Source organism: Pristiophorus japonicus, chromosome 15, assembly GCF_044704955.1.
Source record: "Pristiophorus japonicus isolate sPriJap1 chromosome 15, sPriJap1.hap1, whole genome shotgun sequence".
Classification (NCBI taxonomy): Eukaryota; Metazoa; Chordata; class Chondrichthyes; family Pristiophoridae; genus Pristiophorus; species Pristiophorus japonicus.
The window spans coordinates 9,817,914-9,841,408 of record NC_091991.1 but is presented as its reverse complement, the minus strand read 5'-3'; the positions used below and the strand labels follow the sequence as shown (position 1 = coordinate 9,841,408).

Below are 23,495 nucleotides of genomic sequence, written 5' to 3'. Positions count from 1 at the left end.
CCTTCCTCCCTCCCTCTCTCTCTCTCTCTCCTCTCTCCTTCCTCCCTCCCTCTCTCTCTCTCTCTCTCTCTCTCTCCTCTCTCCTTCCTCCCTCCCTCTCTCTCTCTCTCTCTCTCTCTCTCCTCTCTCCTTCCTCCCTCCCTCTCTCTCTCTCTCTCTCTCTCTCTCCTCTCTCCTTCCCTCCCTCCCTCTCTCTCTCTCTCTCTCTCTCTCTCCTTCTCCTCCCTCCCTCTCTCTCTCTCTCTCTCTCTCTCTCCTCTCTCCTTCCTCCTCCCTCTCTCTCTCTCTCCTCTCTCCTTCCTCCCCTCCCCAAAAAAAATCTGGTCCAAACTGAAATTGTTCTAACTGACTAGAACTGGAGCAAACTAAATGCTGAGAATTGCAATTTCTAAGATATTCCATTCTAAACCAGTTGCTCCAAAAAAACAGGAGCAACTCCAGCCGAAACTTGGCCCCATAGATTCAACATTTTGTTCATTAGAGCCAATATCGTCTCTCACAACTGCCCTGATATCATCCTTTATTAACAGAGCTACCCCACCTCCTTTCCCTTCTTATCTATCTTTCCGAATTGTCAGATACCCTGTATGTTTAATTCCCAGTCTAGGCCACCCTGCAACCACGTTTCTGTAATGGGCACCAAATCATACCCATTTGTAGTGATTTGTTCCGTCAACTCATTTGCTTTTTTTCGAATGCTGCGTGCGTTTAGGTAGAGTGTTTTAATACTAGTTTTTAAACCATGATTTTTAGTTTTGACCCCTCCTGCAGCCCCTTTATATTCATACATATTGTCCCTTCCTATCACCTTGTGGTTTACACTTACCCCAGTGCTACTCTGCTCTGTTGCCTCCTGCCTTTTTCATTCTTTCTTGGGGGTCCTGTTCATCTGAGCTCTCACCCACTCTAACTAGCTCAGAGCCCTCTCCTGGGTTCCGAATACTCCTTGCATTGAGGCACCAAGCTTTCAGGCTTGCCTTTTTATTACACTTTGACCCTTTAGAATTTTGCTGTACAGTGGCCCTTTTTGCTTTTTGCCTTGGGTTTCTCTGCCCTCTACTTTTACTCATCTCCTTTCTGTCTTTTGCTTTTGTCTCCATTTTGTTTCCCTCTGTCTCCCTGCATTGGTTCCCATCCCCCTGCCATATTAGTTTAACTCTTCTTTTAAAACTGAGATGAGGAGGAATTTCTTCTGAGGGTTGTAAATCTGGAATTCACTGCCTCAGAGAGCTGTGGAAGCTGGGATATTGAATAAACTTAAGACAGAAATAGACAATTTCTTAAACGATAATGGGATAAGGGGTTGGGGTGAGCGGGCAGGGAAGTGGAGCTGAGTCCATGATCGGACCAGCCATGATCTTATTTAATGATGGAGCAGGCTTGAGGGGCTGTATGGCCTATCTCCTGCTCCTATTTCTTATGTTCTTAGGATCAGCCGTGAGCTCATAACTCCCTCCACCTGCCGTGGCTCCATATCACTTTATATCTTTTATCTAGCAAAAATCTATTGGTCTCCGATTTCAAATTATTAATTGACCTCGCTTCTACAGCTTTTTGTGGGGGAGAGTTCCACACATCTACCACCCTTTGTGGTAGATGCGAAGAAGTGTTTCCTAACTTATCAGAATGTCCGGGCTCTGATAATAAGGTTACGCCCCTTGTCCTAGGCTCCCAGAGCAGAAAAATGTCTCTCTATCTACCTTATCAATTCCTTTCAAAATCCTGATAAACCTCAATCAAATCATCGCTTCGCCTTCTATATTCCAGGGAATTAATGTTGCCTTTAAGGTGCGTGGCCTCGGGACTGGCTCATTGGTCCTTAAATGCGTGTGCGGTATATCGAACGGGCTGCGGAGCCCCTTAAAGGGACCGCTCGCCCAAAAGAAAGTTAAAGGGAAGATTGCGGGGATGAAGGCTGCTCTCTGCGCTCTCTCCGAACGACGGGGGAATGCGGAAAGCTGCAGAGTGCAGAGGAACCTTCACGGACGGAGGCCGGCGATGAGGACAAGCGATCGAGGGGATGACTGTCTTTTTGTCCTTGTTTGCAGTGCCGCCGGGAGTCAGATCCTGTCCACCATCAAAAGGCAGCTGTTGAAAGGTCGGAGCAGCGAGAGTCCACTCTCCCTGGCTGCGGAGGAGATGACGCAGGAGCTTACGGCGAGGATTAGTAACGTGGTCAGCTGTCGGCGCGAAGCCGCGGATGAAACGACGGCCAGCATCAGTCCCGCGCGGGTAGCGGCTCTTTCCTGCCCAGTCTCCTGCGGCTTCACTGCAGATCACCATGACACCATTTCTTTAATACAGCCCACAGACACCGGGGATTCCAGCTAATCCCCTGATTAGACCAAAGGCTGGCTGCGCCACTAATGTATTTATGCAACAAAGGATGAGTTCAACTGACTTGAAAAGATCTTTAAAGTTAATTAGCAAAAGCTCGCATTCTATATATAACTGGTATTAGTGACTTTCAAATTCTCAACTGGATACCCCGCTGCCGGAAAAACGTTCTCGCTTTCACTTACTTACACAAAATTATTTTAAGTTTTAAAACCCTTGCATTGAGTTCCAAGCTGATTTCTGTTTTGTTACTTTTTAAAGTTTTTTTTGCATTGTCAATGGTAATTCTGTACAGTTGAAGATTGCGAAAGAACCCGAGGTGCTTGGGTTCATTGTAATCTAACCCCCCCCCCACCGAAATTCTGATTGGATTTAATTGCAGTCAGCAGAAAGGTTAATCAGGCGACGGTGTAAACATGTAGGAATTAGGAGCAGGAGTCAGCCATTCGGCCCCTCGAGCCTGCTCCGCCATTCAATGAGATCATGACTGATCTTCTACCTCCACTCCACTTTCCCACCCGATCCCAGTATCCCTTGATTCCCCGAGAGTCCAAAAATCTATCTCTGCCTTGAATATATTCAGAGACTGAGCCTCCACAGCCCTCTGGGGTAGAGAATTCCAAAGATTTACAACCCTCTGAGTAAAGAAGTTCCTCCTCAACTCAGTCTTAAATGGCCGACCCCTTATCCTGAGACTGTGCCCCCTAGTTCTAGATACTCCAGCCAGGGGGGAACAACCTCTCAGCATCTACCCTGTCAATCCCCCTCAATCTTGTACATTTCAATGAGATCACCTCTCATTCTTCTAAACTCCATAGGCCCAATCTGCTCAATCTCTCCTCATAGGACAACACCCTCTCATACCAGGGATCAATCTAGTGAACATTTGTTTCACCACCTCCAAGGCAAGTATATCCTTCCTCAGATAAGGAGACCAAAACTGTGCGTAGTACTCCAGGTGTGGTCTCCCCAAGGCCCTGTACAATTGTAGCCAGACTTCCTTACCCTTATGCTCTAACCCCCTTGCAATCGAGGCCAACATGCCACTTGCCTTCCTGCATGCTGGCTTTCTGCGGTTCCTGTACGGGGACACCTAAATGAAGGGAGGGAGGGAGAGAGAGAGACACAGACAGGGTTAAATAGAGCGTAAAGCCAACAGTCGACCCAATCCTATCGGTTTGCTGCCGGGTGCGTTGGGTTAAGATTAACCCCTAAAGGAACAGCCAGAGAATCGCTTCAATCTATGCCTTCCAGAAGCCATGTCTGGTTGGGTCATTTATCTCCCCGGCGGCAAAGGACACAGTGGCCGGACACCGTGCATTGCCTCACCGAAACTAAACAACTGGCAACTTTCACAACCTTGCTTCTTCGTCCCAAAGTGCTTTACAGCCAATGAAGTTCTTTTGAAGTTCAGTCACTGTTATAATGTAGGAAACGTGCCTGCCAATTTGCTCACTGCAAGCTCCCCAAAACAGCAATGTGATAATGGCCAGATCATCTGTTTTTATTATGTTGATTGAGGGATAAATATTGGCCCCAGGACACCGGGGATAACTCCCCTGCTCTTCTTCAAAATAGTTCCGTGGGATCTTTTATGTCCACCTGATGGGCCTCGGTTTAACGTCTCATCTGAAAGACAGCGCGGCCCTCCCTCGGTCGCGCCCCTCCGACAGCGCGGCCCTCCCTCGGTACCGCCCCTCCGACAGCGCGGCCCTCCCTCGGTACCGCCCCTCCGACAGCGCGGCCCTCCCTCGGTACCGCCCCTCCGACAGCGCGGCCCTCCCTCAGTACCGCCCCTCCGACAGCGCGGCCCTCCCTCGGTCGCGCCCCTCCGACAGCGCGGCCCTCCCTCGGTCGCGCCCCTCCGACAGCGCGGCCCTCCCTCGGTACCGCCCCTCCGACAGCGCGGCCCTCCCTCGGTACCGCCCCTCCGACAGCGCGGCCCTCCCTCGGTGCAGTTTCCTGTGATGAAGACTTTGTTTTTTTTTTTCAATTGTTAGCCGAAGATTTATGCGATCAACCATGCCACGGCATATGGTGGTCGGAGCACGGTGAAAGCTTTCTTCGCCCTGCTCGATGAAGAAGCAGCGACCCCACCCAGCAACGGCAAGGCGAAGCTGCTGTATGGAGCGGAGCAGAACGGAGCCATCCTGGGAATACCGTGTATGCTAACCCTGTTCCGGTAGGGAGTGGAATATTATAATCTCTTTCAGTGTAACCTCGCTATTTAAGAAATGAGGGAGAGAGAAAACGGGTCACTACAGACCAGTTAGCCAGGCATCTGTCGCAGGAAAAGTGCTAGAATCTATTATTAAGGACATGGTAACAGGGCATTTAGGAAGTAATAAGATTGGGCAGCGTCAACATGGATTTATGAAAGGGAAATCATGTCTGACGAGTTTTTTGGGATTGTAACTAGCAGAATAGATAAGGGGGCAACCAGCAGATGTGGTGTATTTGGATTTTCAGAAGGCATTCGAAAAGGTGCCACACGAGATTATTAAATAAAATTCAGGCTCATGGGATTGGAGGTAATATACTAGTGTGGATTGAGGATTGGTTAACGGATGGAAAACAGAGAGTACGAATAAACGGGTCATTTTCAGGTTGACAGGCTGTAACTAGTGAGGTGCCGCAAGGATCGGTGCTTGGGCCTCAGTTATTTACAATCCATATCAATGATTTGGATGAGGGAACCAAATGTAATACTGTATATCCAAGTTTGCTTATAATACAAAGCTATCAGAATGTAGGTTGTGAGGAGGATGCAAAGAGGCATCAAGGGGATATAGACAGGCTAAGTGAGTGGGCAAAAACATGAGAAATACAATATAATGTGGAGAAATGTGGTTATCTACTTTGGTAGGAAAAATAGAAAAGTAAAGTATATTTGAAATGGTGAGAGATTGGGAAATGTTGGTGTTCAGAGGGACCTGGGTGTCCTTGTACACAAATCACAAAGTTAACATGCAGGTACAGCAAGCAATTAAGAAAGCAAATGGTATGTTGGCTTTTATTACAAGAGGATTTGAGTACAAGAGTAAAAATGTCTTGCTGCAATTACATAGGCCCTTGTGAGACCACACTTGGAGTATTATGCACAGTTTTGGTCTCCTTAACTAAAGGAAGGATATAGTTGCCATAGAGGGAGTGCAATGAAGGTTCACCAGACTGATTCCTGGAATGGGGGGATTATCGTATGAGGAGAGATTGAGTAGACTAGGCCTAAAAAAATGATTAAGAAAGGGAAGATAGACTATGAAAAAGTAAACTAGCACAAAATATAAAAACAGCAAGAGTTTCTATAGGTATATAAAAAGAAAAAGAGTGGCTAAAGTAAATGTTGGTCTCTTTAGCGGACGAGACCGGGGAATTAGTAATGGGGAACATGGAGATGGCAGAAACTCTGAACAAATATTTTGTATCGGTCTTTACGGTAGAGGACACTAACAATATTTCAACAGTGGATAGTCTAGGCTATAGGGGGGGAGGAACTTCCTCCTCATCTCAGTTTTAAATGGATGGCCCCTTATTCTAAGATTATGCCCCCTAGTTCCTGTCTCTAAGGAGGTGGTACTCAGTAAGATAATGGGACTAAAGGCAGATTAATCCCCTGGACCTGATGGCTTGCATCCTAGGGTCTTAAGAGAAGTAGCGGCAGGGATTGTGGATGCATTGGTTGTAATTTACCAAAATTCCCTGGATTCTGGGGAGGTCCCAGCAGATTGGAAAACTGCAAATATAACGCCCCTATTTTAAAAAGGCAGACAAAAGCAGGAAACTATAGACCAGTTAGCCTAACATCTGTAGTTGGGAAAATGTTGGAGTCCATTATTAAAGAAGCAGTAGCAGGACATTTGGAAAAGCAAAATTCGGTCAGGCAGAGTCAGCATGGATTTATGAAGGGGAAGTCATGTTTGACAAATTTGCTGGAATTCTTTGAGGATGTAAGGAACAGAGTGAATAAAGGGGAATCAGTGGATGTGGTGTATTTGGACTTCCAGAAGGCATTTGACAAGGTGCCACATAAAAGGTTACTGCACAAGATAAAAATTGACGGGTTTGGGGGTAATATATTAGCATGGATAGAGGACTGGCTAACTAACAGAGAATGCAGAGTAGGGATAAATCGTTCAATCTCTGGTTGGTAACCAGTAACTAGTGGGGTGCCACAGGGACTGAGTAACGTAGCCAAGTTTGCTGACGATACAAAGATGGGAGGAAAAGCAATGTGTGAGGAGGACACAAAATCTGCAAAAGGACATAGACAGGCTAAGTGAGTGGGCAAAAATTTGGCAGATGGAGTATAATGTTGGAAAGTGTGAGGTCATGCACTTTGGCAGAAAAAACTCAAAGAGCAAGTTATTATTTAAATGGAGAAAGATTGCAAAGTGCCGCAGTACAACAGGACCTGGAGGTACTTGTGCATGAAACACAAAAGGATAGTATGCAGGTACAGCAAGTGATCAGGAAGGCCAATGGTATCTTGGCCTTTATTGCAAAGGGGATGGAGTATAAAAGCAGGGAAGTCTTGCTACAGCTATATAGGGTATTGGTGAGGCCACACCTGGAATACTGCGTGCAGTTTTAGTTTCCATATTTATGAAAGGATATACTTGCTTTGGGGTCAGTTCAGAGAAGGTTCACTAGGTTGATTCTGGGGGTGAGGGGGTTGACTTATGAGGAAAGGTTGAGTAGGTTGGGCCTCTACTCAATGGAGTTCAGAAGAATGAGAGGCGATCTTATCGAAGCGTATAAGATTATGAGGGGGCTTGACAAGGTGGATGCAGAGAGGATGTCTCCACTGATGGGGGAGACTAGAACTAGGGGGCATAATTTTAGAATAGGGGGCTGCCCATTTAAAACTGAGATGAGGAGAAATTTCCTCTCAGGGATGTAAATCTGTGGAATTCGCTGCCTCAGAGTTGTGGAAGCTGGGACATTGAATAAGTTTAAGACAGAGATGGACAGTTTCTTAACCGATAAGGGAATAATGGGTTATGGGGAGCGGGCAGGGAAGTGGACCTGAGTCCATGATCAGATCAGCCATGATCTTATTGAATGTCGGAGCAGGCTCGAGGGGCCGTATGGCCTACTCCTGCTCCTATTTCTTATGTTCTTATAGTCGGCTTTAGCATACGCACTGGATGAGGCTTTGCAGCAGGTGCAAGGTTTCTCTTTGACTTGTTTGCACAGAAAGCACTTGGAATATGGAATTTTCTGCTCGTTTTTGAAACGGTGCATAAGTATTTTTGTTTGAAAGGGAGGAATATTAAAGGATATTGGGAGTGAACAGAATTAGACTGGGTGGCTTGTGAAGAAAACCGATTCTGTGTTGGGGCATGGCGTGGTTGCCGTTTCATTGAGAACAATGGACATACCAGGTGAAAATACTTGGTTTATTCAGGAATTTCATCGAACTTGCATCACAGAAAGATCCATTCAGCTCATCGCCTGAGCTAGCTATTCAACTGAAGTTGTCTATGCCTTTGTTACCGTTAGGCTCGACTATTCCACCACACTCCTGCTCAGCCTCCCACCTGGCACCCTCCGTCAATTTGAGCTCATCCAAAACAGCTGCGCGTGTCCTAACTCGCACCGAGTCCCGCTCACCCATCACCCCCTGTGCTCACTGACCCACATTGGCTCCCGGTCCAATAATGCCTCGTTTTTTTTTTACAATTCTCATCCTTGTTTTCAAATCCTTCCATAGCCCTCTCCCCTCCCTATCTCTGCAATCTCCTCCAGCCCCACAACCCACCAAGATCTCTGCGCTCCTTCAACTTTGACATCTTGCGCGTCCCGCACTTCCGTCGCTCCACCATTGGTGGCCGTGCCTTCAGCTGCCTGGGTCCTAAGCTCTGGAACTGTCTCTCCCCCTCGCTTCTCCTTTAAAACCGACCTCTTTGACCAAGCTGTTGGTCACCTGTCCTAATATCATTTCCTTTGGCTCTGTTACTTTCTGGCAGATTTACACTCCTGTGAAGCACCTTGGGACAGCTTGCTACGTTAATGGCACTACATAAATGCAAGTTTTTGTTGTAGTGCACGTTTGTAAGATTGTCCCTTAAATGCTGGCACAGTTTTTGCTTCGAATGCTTTTATTGAGTCCGATCTCCTGCACAATGCATGTTGAGTTGGGTGGGGGGAACGTTAAGACGGACACTCGAGAAACTCTGCCATGATTTAGCCTTTGACCTTTCCTCTCCAAGCCAATTGTTCCATGAGGAAACGGCCCATTGAGCCTCACCCATTACAATGCAGCCGAGCGAGAGTTAGTACCTCCGTATAGTGACCTCCGTACAGTGACAGACCGCACAGTGTACCCCCAACGCACAGTGCCACCGAGCTAACCTGCTGAAGTTAAATCTTTCAAATCATTTTAATTCCAGATCTCCAAAGCAATCAAGTGGTTTATCTCCAAAGCCCTTGCGACACCGCATTGAAAACCAAATCCGGGAAGGAAACCTCGCTAAGGTAATGTTATGTTTTACTGTGTTGAGGGAGTGTTGGGTTCGATTGTCATTGCCTCGTCCATGCCTTTGTTATTCCTAGACTTGACTACTCCAACGCACTCCTGGCTGGCCTCCCACATTCTACCCTACATAAACTAGCGATGATCCAAAACTCGGCTGCCCCATGTCCTAACTTGCACTAAGTCCTGCTCACCCATCATCATCATCATCATCGTAGGCAGTCCCTCGAATCGAGGATGACTTGCTTCCAAGCCAAAAAGGGATGAGTTCACAGGTGTTTCAATGAAGGACCTGATATTCCAGATCCAGAACTAAATCATGAAGGGTGGAAGATGCCTGTGTGTGGATTCTTTTAACGTGTGGTGGCCGTTGCACACCAGCCACCACACGGGCTTGACAGAGGCTAGGTCTCGGTCCAGTGTCAAGGATTACCCAAGACGACTGGAGACCTGCTCTGCTGCACGGGCCTAGTGCACGCACATATCACAGTGTGGGCTGGCCCGTGCTGCCCCTGGGCCCTCGCCTCCTCTGGCCCCGAACTCTCACGCCTCTTCCAGGTCCTGATCACGTCCCTCTACAGTCTCTCGCTGCTCCTTCGCCCCGACCTCGCCGCTCCTGCTGTACCTGCCCACGCTCCAATCAGCAACCTGGACCTTGATGACGTCACTCTTCGCTGCCATTGCTCTCCTGCACTAGCTCGCGCTGCTCCCTGAAGTAGTACGCCTCCACGCTCCTCCCGAGGCCGCTCGCCGCTCCTTTTATGGCCCCGACCTGCCGCTAGTGTTCTCACGCAGGTCGGGGCCTCCACAGGAAAGGTATTGAGGCATCCATCACCCCTCTACAGGCTGACCTACATTGGCTTCCGGTTAAGCAACGCCTCAACCATCAGTGGCCGTGCCTTCTGCTGCATGGGCCCCAAGCTCAGGAACTCCCTCCCTAAACCTCTCCGCCTCTCTACCTCTCTTTCTTCCATCAAGACACTCCTTAAAACCTACGTCGTTGACCGAGCTTTTGGTAACCTGCCCTAATTTCTACTTGTGCGGTTTGATGTCAAATTTTTTAATTTCATAATACGCCTGTGAAGCACCTTGGGACGTTTCACTATGTTAAAGGCGCTATATAAATACAAGTTGTTGAGGGAATGTTAAGCTCTCCTACTGTGAAGTCCGACTGTGCACTACTGTAGACATTAATCTCAAAGTTCACTGATACATGTCTCTTTCTTTTTCGAAGAAGGTACAAGTAAATCTGGGGCAGTTTGTTGATCCTGTGCGTACGGAGAGAAGAGAATTTTAATAGTTTTAGGTCAATTGTCCAGCAACTCTTTTACCAACGGAAAAAATGCCCAATTTTTCAAGTCTGTCTTCATATTTATTTCCTCTTACTAGGCAGCATCCCAATGCATTTGTTCAGCACCCTGTCTAAAGCGTCAATATCCGTCTGATAGGGTGAGGCCCAATACTGCACACAGTGCTCTAACTGTGGTCTCCAGCCAAGGCCTGACTACACTTGGAGTTGATAACCCATGGGGAATGCTACAGGGGGTCAACTGGTTTATTGTAAACTGGTGAAGCGTCTGTTATTAAAACCTCGAGTGGGTACAGGCGAGTATTCCTATGAAACCGCACCAATCGTATAATTTCTATCCTGCTACAGCTCCCCAGTACACACAGGATTTAATTTGTATTGTTCTCAAATAGTTTTAAACCATTTTATGTTGAGGCATATCTGCTATATTTATTTTTTAAATGGTGAGAAACTATTAAATGTTGATGTTCAAAGAGATTTAGATGCCCTCATACAGGAAACACAAAGCTAGCGTGCAGGTACAGCTAGCAATAAGGAAGGGAAATGGCATGTTGGCCTTTATTGCAGGGGGTTGGAGTATATGAGTAAGGAAGTCTTGCTATAATTGTACAGGGCCTTGGTGAGACCACACCTGGAGTACTGCACACAGTTTGGGTCTCCTTATCTGAGGAAGGATATACTTGCCTTGGAGGTGGTGCAACAAAGGTTCACTAGATAGATCCCTGGGATGATAGGGTTGTCCTCTGAGGAAAGATTGAGTAGATTGAGCCTATAACTCTGAAGTTTAGAAGAATGAGGTGATCTAATTGAGGGGGATTGACAGGGTAGATGCTGAGAGGATGCTTCCTCCTGGCTGGAAACTAGAACCAGGGGTCACAGTCTCAGGATAAGGAGTCGGCCATTTAGGACTGGGATGAGGAGAAATTTCTTCACTCAGAGGGTGGTGAATCTTTGGAATTCTCTGCCCCAGAGAGCTGTGGAGGCTCAGTCGTTGAGTATATTTAAGACTGAGATCAGTAGATTTTTGGATTCCAGGGATATGGGGATCGGGTTAGAAGGTGGAATTGAGGTCGATGGTCAGCGATGATCTTATTGAATGGCGGAGCAGGCTCGAGGGGCCGAATGGCCGACTCTTGCTCCTGTTTCTTATGTTCTTGTGTGCTTAGCGCCACTGATGGGATTTTATTTTGATATCTGTTTTCCCAGGTGAAGCATACTTCAATCAAGTCACAGTTCTCTTGCACATACAGAGAGGATTCTGTCACAAACGGCACATCTCCGAACTACCCCTGCCTCAGCCACGCTCCAACACGTCTACAGCCCGGGCCAAAACGCGTTCCAAACATCTTTTGTGATGATGTACCCACTGAAGGTAAAGGGATCATCATCTTGGGCAGTCTCTCGGAATCGAGGAAGACTTGCTTCCACTCTTAAAATGAGTCCTTAGGTGGCTGAACAGTCCAATATGAGAACCACAGTCCCTGTCACAGGTGGGACAGACAGTGGTTGAGGGAAAGAGTGGGTGGGAGGTACGGTTTGCCACACGCTCTTTCCGCTGCCTGCGCTTGATTTCTGCACGCTCTCGGCGACGAGGTGTTCAGCGCCCCCCCGGATGCACTTCCTCCACTTAGGGCGGTCTTTGGCCAGGGACTCCCAGGTGTCAGTGGGGATGGCGCACTTTATCAGGGAGGCTTTGAGGGTGTCCTTGTAACGTTTCCTCTGCCCACCTTTGGCTCGTTTGCTGTGAAGGAGTTCCGAGTAGAGCGCTTGCTTTGGGAGTCTCGTGTCTGGCTGTAGAGATGTGGTGTTGTCAACACAAATCTGTCTATTCTTGGCGGGAGAGTCTAGAACCAAGTATCACAGTCTCCGGGTAAGGGGTTGGCCATTTAGGACTGAGATGAGGAGGAATGTCTTCACTTAGAGGGTGGTGAATCTTTGGAATTCTCCGTCCCAGAGGGCCGTGAATGCTGAATCATGGAGTATATTCAAGGCTCAGATCGAGAGATTTTTGGACTCTAGGGGAATGAAGGGATATGGGGATCGGGCGAGAAAGTGGAGTTGAGGTCGAAGATCAGCCATGATCTTACTGAATGGCGGAGCAGGCTCGAGGGGCCGAATGGCCGACTCCTGCTTCTATTTCTTAAGTCGTTAGTAATCTTTCACAAGGTAAAAAACTTCCTGTCCGCAAGCATTGCTTCCTGTTGTCACACTTTTCCGTCAACATTTAACATTGTAACTGGCCCCACCAACACTTCACAGTTAGTTTTGCTATGTCAGGATTTTCCAGGATCAGGAATGCTCGACCTGAGAAGGTGGTGGAAGCTGGTTCCATCAATAATGTTAAGAGAGTTAGACCGGTACTTGAGGATGAGGAAGTTGGAGTTACCGACAAAAAGTGGGGATATGGGGCTGAGCACGGTCGCTCTTTCATTGAGCCGGCACGGACACGATGGGCCGAATGGCCCCCTTCTGTGCTGTAAGTTCGATGAACTGTTAGTGTAGTTGGAGACCATGTCCACTAGATGCTCCTTTTAGGTGAGCGGCCCCGAGAGCAGTGTGGAGGCATACTACTTCAGCGAGCAGCGCGAACTGGTGCAGGAGGGTGACGGCAGCGAAGAGTGACATCATCAAGGTCCTGGTCGCTGATTGGAGAGTGGGCAGATACAGCAGGAGCAGCGAGATCGGGGCGAAGGAGTTGTGAGAGGTTGTAGAGGGACGTGATCGGGGCCCAGGAGAGGTGTGAGTTCCGGGCCCAGAAGCAGGCGAGGGCCCAGGGGCAGCGTGAGCCAGCCCACACTGTGCGATATGTGTGCGCATTTGGTCCGTGCAGCAGAGTTGGTCTCCAGTCGTCTTGGCTAATCCTTGCCACTGGACCAAGACCTAGCTCTGTCGAGCCCGTGTGGTGGCTGGTGTGCAACGGCCACCATACGTTAAAAAAATCCACGCACAGGCATCTTCCGCCCTTCAATATGTAGTTCGGGATCTAGAATATCAGGTCCTTCATTGAAACAGTTGTGAACTCATCCCTTTTTGGTGTGGAAGCAAGTCATCCTCGATACAAGAGAGCGCCTAACGGGGAGATGAGTGCACCTTCAAGAAGTGTATAAAACAGTGGAATAGAATGGTTAAACTACAGAACAAGGGGACGCGGGGAACTGACCGGTGAAAAGCTGGTTGAGGCTTGATGTTGGGAAGCATGTCTTCACACGGGAATAATTCCTCCCCGGAATGCACTTCTAGGAAAGGTCGAGGAACTTTAGCTCGGGAGATCTCCGAAGGGCTGTATAGAAACTGGTCCCACCGGCAGGAGAGTCAGTAACCAGAGAACTGGTTATATAACGTGCATTTATATAGCACCTTTAACATAGTAAAACATCCCAGGGCGCTTCACAGGAGCATTATCAGACAAAATTTGACTCCGAGCCTCATAAGGAGATATTCGAACAAGCTTGCTTGCAGAGGTAGGTTTTAAGGAGCATCGTAAAGGAGGCGGAGAGGTTTAGGGAGGGAGTTTCAGAGCTTGGGGGGAAAAGAACTAGGGGGAGTTGAGGAGACATGTTTTAACGCAGTGAATTGTTAAGTTCTGGAACGCACTATCTGAAGCATTGGATCTGTCAAAAGGCAATTGGGTATGTACTGGAAGAGAATTACTGAGCAGGGTTATGGGCAAAATCTGGGGCGTGGGACTTGATTGGATCGCTCTTTCAAAGAACTGGTACAGGTACGATGGACCGAATGGCCTCTTCCTGTGCTGTATGATTGAAATATAAGATATTTGGGACTATTATGAAGTGTCCATCATTTGCGAGTGTTTGGAGAGCCAGGTTTCACTGGAGGGAAAATTTGTGGACTAAATGTCAACTTTGGATGTCAGTGGGATGGTGTGTCAACCTTTTGTTCAACTCCTCCCAATTTTGTGGGGAAAAGTAGCAGAGTGGTTAAGTTCCGGGACCATTAATCCAGAGGCCTGAACTAATCATCTGGAGACTTGAGATCAAATCTCACCACGGCAGCTGGGGAATTTAAATTCAGTTCATTAAATAAATCTGGCATAAAAAACTAATGGATGACCATTACTGGATTGTCGTAAAAACCCAACTGGTTCACTAATGCCCTTTTCGGGAAGGAAATCTACCGTCCTTCCCCAGTCTGGGCCATATGTGACTCCAGAACCATCATAGGCAGTCCCTCAGAATCGAGGAAGACTTGCTGCCATTCTAAAAATGAGTCCTTAGGTGGCTGAGCAGTCCAATACGAGAACCACAGTCCCTGTTTCAGGTGGGACAGACAGTCGTTGAGGGAAAGGGTGGGTGGGACTGGTTTGCCGCACGCTCCTTCCGTTGTCTGCGCTTGATTTCTGCATGCTCTCGGCGACGAGACTCTAGGTGCTCAGCGCCCTCCCTGATGCACTTCCTCCACTTAGAGCGGTCTTTGGCCAGGGACTCCCAGGTGTCGGTGGGGATGTTGCACTTTATCAGGGAGGCTTTGAGGGTGTCCCTGTAACTACAGACCCACAGAATTGTGGTTGACTTTTAACTGCTCTCTAAAATGGCAGCTCACCACCACCTTCTCGAGGGCAATTGGGGATGGGCAATAAATGCCGGCCTTGCCAACGACGCCCACATCCCGTGAATGAATATTTGTCTTAAAGTGCCTAGACTGTTTTGAGGAGATTAGATGAAGCAAGTGTAAAATATTCCAAAAGGACCGTTTTTTTTTTTGTGTTTAAGTTGGGATTTGCTCAGCGTGTCCTTTAATGTAAGTGTCCCTTCTCTCTCCCACCCACTTTATCCAGGCAGATCCAGCCCAAGTTTGACAACCCACTGCGCAAGGAGGCCGGAATCCGCAACCAACCAGCGGGGACGCCGGACGGATCTCGGGAAAGCTGGGAATGAGAAAAGTGGGAATGGGGAAGGTGGCGGGAAGCGGAAGCGGGCGGATTTGGACGGTGATCTGGACTGTGACGAGAATGAACCACCAGAATGTACTGACGCAACCTCTGTCACACTGGGGGGCAAGATGGAAAAGAAAAGGCCCTCCTCTTTAAAGGGCATTAAAACTAAGGCCAAGAATAAGTTAATTGCCGGGCAATCAAAGCTCACCAATTACTTTAGAGTTTAACATTGTGCCGTTTTTTTTTGCTTCTTCCAAATCCGTCCAAGTTCTCGATTGTAAATGTTGAACCCATCGATTGTGAGCGACCAGATTGTGTGAATTTCTTTTCAGGTTGCTGTGTGCAGGCGATATTCTTGCAGTTATGAATACAGGATGTTCGACTCTTCATCATCATTTTTATTTATTTTAATACAGTGGCTGTCACAAGTTCAATAATGAACAATTTCACATTAAAACTTTCACTGTTTAAAACTATGGAGAACAAACCAGATTAAGACTAAGCGTACAGTTTAGTTCACCCACGCGTGCTCTTGCAGGACGAATACGGAGTGTCGCGGATCAGACACGGGTATCGAAGCTTCGGCAAGATGAGACGGTCAGTTTTACCAACAAGGACGGTATACTCTTCCCAGCATGCATCGCAGTACTGTGGGATAGAAAATAAGACATCATTAAATGGAAGTGTTTTATAACTCTCCTACATCAGCATGTGGTGCATCTTTTCAGTGTCTCTGGAGTGGGACTTGAACCCATGTTCTTCTGCCTCGGAGGCAAGAATAAAACCAGTGAGTCAAGGTTAACATCGTGATGTAGCATTATACAACAATCCAGGCACATAACTCCAGTGCAGTACAGAGGAACTGCATTTAGATTCACCACAACGATACCGGGGCTAAAAGGGTTCAATTATGAGGACATAGACTAGGTTTATATTCCCTTGAGTACAGAACATTAAGGGGCGATCTAATTGAGAAGTTTAAGATGCTTAAAGGATAGGGTAGACAGCGAGAGAACTTATTCCCTCTGGTGGTGGCTGGGGGAGGGAGGGTGTCTGTCTGTCTACCAGTCTGCCTGTCAACCGGTCTACCAGTCTGTCTGTCAACCGGTCTACCAGTCTGTCTGTCAACCGGTCTACCAGTCTGTCTGTCTACCAGTCTGCCTGTCAACTGGTCTACCAGTCTGTCTGTCAACCGGACTACCAGTCTGTCTGTCTACCAGTCTGCCTGTCAATCGCTCTACCAGTCTGCCTGTCAACCGGTTACCAGCCTGCCTGTCAACCGCTCTACCAGTCTGCCTGTCTGTCAATCTGGCTGCCTGTCAACCTTAAAATTAGAGCCAGGCCGTTCAGAGGTGGTGTCAGGAAGCACTTCTTTACACAAAGGGTGGTGGGAATTTGGAACTCTTTTTTTCCCCCCCCCCCCAAAAAAAAGCTGTTGAGGTCGGGGGTCAGTTCGAAATTTCAAACCGGAGATGGATAGATTTTTAAAAAAACAGGCAAGGGTTACTGAACAAGGGCGGGTAAATAGAGTTGAGATACCAATCCGCCATGATCTAATTGAATGGCGAGCAGGCTCGAAGACCTGAATTGCCTCCTCCTGAACCTATGTTCATTGTCGGAGGTGCCGTCTTTCGGATGAGAGGTTAAACCGAGGCCCCCGACTGCCCTCTGAGGTGCCTGTTAAAGATCCCAAGGTCACTATTTTGAAGAAGAGCAGGGGAGTTCTCCCCGGTCTCCTGGGCTAATATTTAGCTGCTTATTATCTTGTTCCTGTCGTGGGAGCTTGCTGGGCACGGATTGGTTGCTGCATTTTTCTTAATGTGAAGAGCTTTGGGATGTCTTGAGAGCGCGAAAGGAGATATATAAATGCACATTCTTTTATCATCTATCTCGGAAATGTCCCAACATGCTTCATCTATAATAAGTTACTCTGAAGCTCCAGTGGCTGCTGTTATGCCACCAATTTACACACAGCAATAGCCTACAAGTGGGGATGTGATGAATGGCCAGTTAATCTAAAAATATAGTGACCAGGGCAGGTAGGCAGAGCGTCGATTTAATCGCTCGTCAGAAAGAGGGCTGTCCTATGAGGAGAGATTGAGTAGATTGGGACTATACTCTCTGGAGTTTAGAAGAATGAGGTGATCACATTGAAACATATGAGATACTGAAGGGGATTGACAGGGTAGATGCAGGGAGGATGTTTCCCCTGGCTGGGGAGTCTAGAACCAGGGGGCACAAGTCTCAGGATAAAGGAATGGCCATTTAGGACTGAGATGAGGAGCAATTTCTTCACCCAGAGGGTGGTAAATCTTTGGAATTCTCTGCCTCAGAGAGCTGTGGAGACTCAGTCTTTGAGTATGTTCAAGGCTGAGACAGATAGTTTTTTGGACTCGAGGGGAATCGAGGGAGATGGGAAACAGACGGGAAAGTGGGGTTGCGGCAGAAGATCAGCCATGATCTTATTGAATGGCGGAGCAGGCTCGAGGAGCTGAATGTCTTACCCCTGCTTCTATTTCTTATGTTCTTTAGATGACACCTCCGGCAATGGAACACTCCCTTGGTACTGCATTGACCCATCGGCTTAGATTATCTGGTCAATTCCAGCCACGGGTCTTAAACTCACAATCTTCTGACTCTGGTGCAGGACTACCAGCATCACACACTAAGTAACATTGTCAGTGTAAGCTGCATTGTGCGGTAAAGCGCAGGTTGTACCCGAGATTCACCATTGCGGGCAGTGGGAGATGTCTAGGAAAGGGATGTTCTGAGGCTGAGCACTCCAGTGAGCCACAGGTGAGGTAAAACTACTAAATAACAACCATAAGTGGGCTACAGCACAAGCCTTGGGTAGGTAAGAAAATTCCAAATATTAAACGCGGACCACTCAATAAATGTCATCCCACAAACTCCAGAACATCCCCAGCGCCCCTCTGAGATTGCACATTGCAACTCGACAGCCATGTCCAAGCGCCCACAACTTACTGTCAAAATCTCTCTTGCCCACGGGCAAGGTGGCCCCGTTTTCTCCATCGTTGGCCTCTCTACCCTCCTCTGTCTTCTCAAACGCTTCCAATTGGTTGGATGCTTGAACTGCGTCAGTCCGCTTGGCTGAGAAGTACAGCTGCTCTTCCATTGGTTCTGCCAAGCTCAAAGGTACTTTGAATAACCTTTGACTTGCAGAATTAAAAGGACGTCTAATAGTTTTGGGGTCCACCTTAAAACCTAAATCCTAAATAGAAAAGGAGAATGAATGTTTACAACAACTTGGATATATATATAACGTTTTTAACCTAATTAAACATCCCAAGCTCTCTTCACTGGAGTGTTGTCATCAAGCCAAAGACATTACGACAGGTGACCAAAAAGCATGATCAAAGAGGATGGTTTCAAGCAGCGTCTTACAGGAGAAGAGAGAGGTGGAGAGGGAATTCAGTTACGTGGAGAAGCTGGGGCTGTTCTCCTTAGAGCAGAGAAGGTGAAGAGGAGCTTGACCAGAATGGTACCAGGGATGAGGGACTTCAGTTACGTGGAAAGACTGGTGAAGCTGGGATTGTTCTCCCTAAAGCAGAGAAGATTAAGATGAGATTTGATAAGTGGTGTTCAAAATCATGAAGGGTTTTGATTGAGTCAATAAAGAGAAACTGTATTCACTGACAGGAGGGTCAGTAACAGTGGACATGGATTTAAGATAATTGGCGCAGCGAGTTGTTGTGATCGGGAACGTGCTGCCTGAAAGGGCGGTGGGAGCAGATTCAATAGTAACTTTCAAAAGGGAATTGAATAAATACTTGAAAAGAAGAAATTTGCAGGGCTATGGGGAAAAAGCCAGGGAGTGGGACTAATTGGATCGCTCTTTCACAGAGCCGGCACAGGCACCATGGACCAGAGGAATCAGTTTCTCCTTATTTACTCTTATCAAAACCCCTCATACAAGGGGAGAGGGAGTGCTGATTTTCCCCACTAACCCTCTGGATATGGGGACAGCTTGAAAGTTCCTACTGCCGATGATACAAATTAACCTAAAGTTGAAACAATAGATTTTTTAAAAGAAAATAAAATATTCCGTTATACCCATTAAGAGCTAACTTACTGTGATAATGAAGACATTTGGGTTTACTTTGTCCAGCTGCAGAAGTTGGTAGGGCTTGAATGAGCCTGGAGACCTTGGCCTCTCTGCCTGGCCTCCAACATTCGCCAACATCTCTCGGTTAAAGTCATTCTCCGGCACCCTGCCGCCTTCCCACTGTCCCACTGCTTTGGCCGAAGAAATGGAAAACTCTACGGAGAACAGCGCGGAAATGAAGAGAGCGGTGTAAACCCAGGTGGTCATTCTCTCGCTCGGTTCTGCCTCGGGAGCCAAAGGAAGTAGGCCTAGAGATCCAAGACGACGGGGAGAAGTCTAGTCTGAAGCAGGTGGCTACCGAGTAAGTCTGCCTTTATATCTTTGAACATCCGTCAATAGACCTCCTGCAGAAACCCATCCGACGGCTTTGATTCGTCATCGCCTGAAAGTAATGCAAATTCTGATTCATCGCATCGAGCTGATCTGATGACTTTCTTTAATCCAAATGTTAATGGGTTTAATTCTATCGCGGCCCTTCTAATGTCAAAAACAGCGGCAGTCTTAATGATTTATTTCTCTATATAAAAAGAGGAAAGGTGCCAGAAAGGACGGCTATGCTTTTGTCGAAAAGGACGATTTATTAACGTATCTAATTTACCATACCAAGCTTTGAGAGGATCCTTGAGGAAATACATTCGCTTCCCTTTGTCTTCAATGGAAAGTCAAGATCATGAAATCTTATAAATTGGATAAAAACTCAAGAGGCAAAGAAATTGAGTTTCATATTGAAGCTTTGCTAATCCCCGAAAGATTATTTTTGAGTGCAGAATCTTTCCTGTCTCAGAGAAGTACTTTTTATCCATGAGAAATCTAAGGAAGAATGCACGAGTTTAATAATACATCAAAAATTCCAAACCTTTATGAAACACTGGTTCCACCTCAAATGGAGTATTGTGTCCAGCACTTTAGGAAGGATGTGAAGGCCTTGGAGAGGGTGCAGAAAAGATTTACGAGAATGGTTCCAGGGATGAGGGACTTCAGTTACGTGGATAGACTGGAGAAGCTGGGGTTGTTCTTCTTGGAGCAGGGAATGGTGAGAGTAGATTTGATCGAGGTGTTCAAAATCATGAGGGGTCTGGACAGAGTAGAGAGAGAGAAACTATTCCCATTGGCGGAAGGATCGAGAACCAGAGGTCACAGATTTAAGGTGATTGGCAGAAGAACCAAAGGTGACATGAGGGAAAACTTTTTTACACAGTGAGTGGTTAGGATCTGGAATGCACGGCCTGAGAGGGTGGTGGAGGCAGACTCAATCGTGGCTTTCAAAAGGGAATTGGATAAAAAATGTGCAGGGCTATGGGGCAGTGGGACTGGCTGAAGTGCTCTTGCAGAGAACCGACACGGGCTCAACGGGCCAATGACGACCTGTGCTGTAACCATTCTATGGTTAAAAAAGACTATTTATTTGGATTGCATTATTTAAATATTGGAAGTACCCACGGACGTCAACATAAGAACATAAAAATTAGGAACAGGCGTAGGCCATCTAGCCCCTCGAGCCTGCTCCGCCATTCAATAAGATCATGGCTGATCTGGCCATGGACTCAGCTCCACTTAACCGCCCTCTCCCCGTAACCCTTAATTCCCTTATTGGTTAAAAATCTATCTATCTGTGACGTGAATACATTCAATGAGCTAGCCTCAACTGCTTACTTGGGCAGAGAATTCCACAGATTCACAACCCTCTGGGAGAAGAAATTCCTTCTCAACTCGGTTTTAAATTGGCTCCCCCATATTTTGAGGCTGTGCCCCCTAGTTCTAGTCTCCCCGACCAGTGGAAACAACCTCTCTACCTCTATCTTGTCTATCCCTTTTATTATTTTAAATGTTTCTATGAGATCACCCCTCATCCTTCTGAACTCCAACGAGTAAAGACCCAGTCTACTCAATCTATCATAAGGTAACCCCCTCATCTCCGGAATCAGCCGAGTGAATCGTCTCTGTACCCCCTCCAAAGCTAGTATATCCTTCCTTAAGTAAGGTGACCAAAACTGCATGCAGTACTCCAGGTGCGGCCTTACCAATACCCTATACAGTTGCAGCAGGACCTCCCTGCTTTTGTACTCCATCCCTCTCGCAATGAAGGCCAACATTCCATTCGCCTTCCTGATTACCTGCTGCACCTGCAAACTAACTTTTTGGGATTCATGCACAAGGACCCCCAGGTCCCTCTGCATCTCAGCATGTTGTAATTTCTCCCCATTCAAATAATATTCCCTTTTACTGTTTTTTTTCCCAAGGTGGATGACCTCACACTTTCCGACATTGTATTCCATCTGCCAAACCTTCGCCCATTCGCTTAACCTATCCAAATCTCTTTGCAGCCTCTCTGTGTCCTCTACACAACCCGCTTTCCCACTAATATTAGTGTCATCTGAAAATTTTGTTACACTACACTCTGTCCCCTCTTCCAAGTCATCTATGTATATTGTAAACAGTTGTGGTCCCAGCACCGATCCCTGTGGCACACCACTAAACACCGATTTCCAACCCGAAAAGGACCCATTTATCCCGACTCTGCTTTCTGTTCGCCAGCCAATTCTCTATCCATGCTAATACATTTCCTCTGACTCCACGTACCTCTATCTTATGCAGTAACCTTTTGTGTGGCACCTTATCGAATGCCCTTTGGAAATCTAAATACACCACATCCATCGGTACACCTCTATCCATCATGCTCGTTATATCCTCAAAGAATTCCAGTAAATTAGTTAAACATGATATCCCCTTCATGAATCCATGCTGCGTCTGCTTGATTGCACTATTCCTATCTAGATGTCCCGCTATTTCTTCCTTAATGATAGTTTCAAGCATTTTCCACACTACAGATGTTCAACTAACTGGCCTATAGTTACCTGCCTTTTATCTGCCCCCTTTTTTAAACAGAGGCGTTACATTAGCTGCTTTCCAATCCGCTGGTATCTCCCCAAAGTCCAGAGAATTTTGGTAGATTATAACGAATGCATCTGCTATAACTTCCGCCATCTCTTTTAATACCCTGGGATGCATTTCATCAGGACATGGGGACTTGTCTACCTTGAGTCCCATTAGCCTGTCCAGCACTACCCCCCTAGTGATAGTGATTGTCTCAAGGTTCTCCCTTCCCACATTCCCGTGACCAGCAATTTTTGGCATGGTTTTTGTGTCTTCCACTGTGAAGACCGAAGCAAAATAATTGTTTAAGGTCTCAGCCATTTCCACATTTCCCATTATTAAATCCCCCTTCTCATCTTCTAAGGGACCAACATTTACTTTAGTCACTCTTTTCCATTTTATATATCTGTAAAAGCTTTTACTATCTGTTTTTATGTTTTGCGCAAGTTTACCTTTGAAATCTATCTTTCCTTTCTTTATTGCTTTTTTAGTCATTCTTTGCTGTTGTTTAAAATTTTCCCAATCCTCTAGTTTCCCACTAACCTTGGCCATCTTATACGCATTGGTCTTTGATTTGATACTCTCCTTTATTTCCTTGGTTATCCACGGCTGGTTATCCCTTCTCTTACCGCCCTTTTTCACTGGAATATTATTTTTGTTGCGCACTATGAAAGAGCTTCTTAAAAGTCCTCCACTGTTCCTCAATTGTGCCACCGTTTAGTTTATGTTTCCAGTCTACTTTAGCCAACTCTGCCCTCATCCCACTGTAGTCCCCTTTGTTTAAGCATAGTATGCTCGTTTCTGACACAACTTCCTCACCCTCAATCTGTATTACAAATTCAACCATACAGTGATCACTCCTTCCGAGAGGATCTTTTACTAGGAGATCGTTTATTTTTCCAGTCTCATTACACAGGACCAGATCTAAGATAGCTTGCTCCTTGTAGGTTCTGTTACATACTGTTCTAAGAAACAATCCCGTATGCATTCTATGAATTCCTCCTCCAGGCTACCCCGTGCGATTTGAGTTGACCAATCGATATGTAGGTTAAAATCCCCCATGACTACTGCCGTTCCTTTTTCACATGCCTCCATTAGTCCCTTGATTATTGTCCGCCCCACCGTGAAGTTATTATTTGGGGGCCTATAAACTACGCCCACCAGTGACTTTTTCCTCTTACTATCTCTAATCTCCACCCACAATGATTCAACATTTTGTTCATTAGAGCCAATATCGTCGCTCACAACTGCCCTGATATCATCCTTTATTAACAGAGCTACCCCACCTCCTTTCCCTTCTTGTCTATCTTTCCGAATCGTCAGATACCCCTGTATGTTTAATTCCCAGTCTTGGCCACCCTGCAACCATGTTTCTGTAATGGCCACCAAATCATATCCATTTGTAATGATTTGTGCCGTCAACTCATTTACTTTATTTCGAATGCTGCGTGCATTTAGGTAGAGTGTTTTAATCCTAGTT

At 46.7% G+C, this 23,495-nt stretch overlaps 2 protein-coding genes across 2 annotated transcripts in view; one reads left to right on the top strand and one right to left on the bottom strand.

Moving 5' to 3' along the window:
• Window positions 1-15,688, top strand: part of parpbp (PARP1 binding protein) — a 43,976-nt gene extending 28,288 nt beyond the window's left edge. Inside the window, exons 6-10 of the mRNA XM_070901546.1 lie at window positions 2,049-2,232; window positions 4,338-4,519; window positions 8,730-8,814; window positions 11,328-11,493; window positions 14,917-15,688. Of these exons, the coding sequence (XP_070757647.1) occupies window positions 2,049-2,232; window positions 4,338-4,519; window positions 8,730-8,814; window positions 11,328-11,493; window positions 14,917-15,242 (943 nt within the window). The 3' untranslated portion in view covers window positions 15,243-15,688. The remainder of the gene's footprint in view (window positions 1-2,048; window positions 2,233-4,337; window positions 4,520-8,729; window positions 8,815-11,327; window positions 11,494-14,916) is intronic.
• pmch (pro-melanin-concentrating hormone) lies at window positions 15,620-19,348 on the bottom strand. The gene is made up of 3 exons (XM_070901547.1): window positions 19,136-19,348; window positions 18,001-18,247; window positions 15,620-15,663 (listed from the first exon to the last, which is right to left on the bottom strand). Exons 1-3 carry the CDS (start codon window positions 19,346-19,348, stop codon window positions 15,620-15,622), a joined length of 504 nt encoding a protein of 167 aa, XP_070757648.1.
• Between the last annotated feature and the right edge of the window lie 4,147 nt (window positions 19,349-23,495).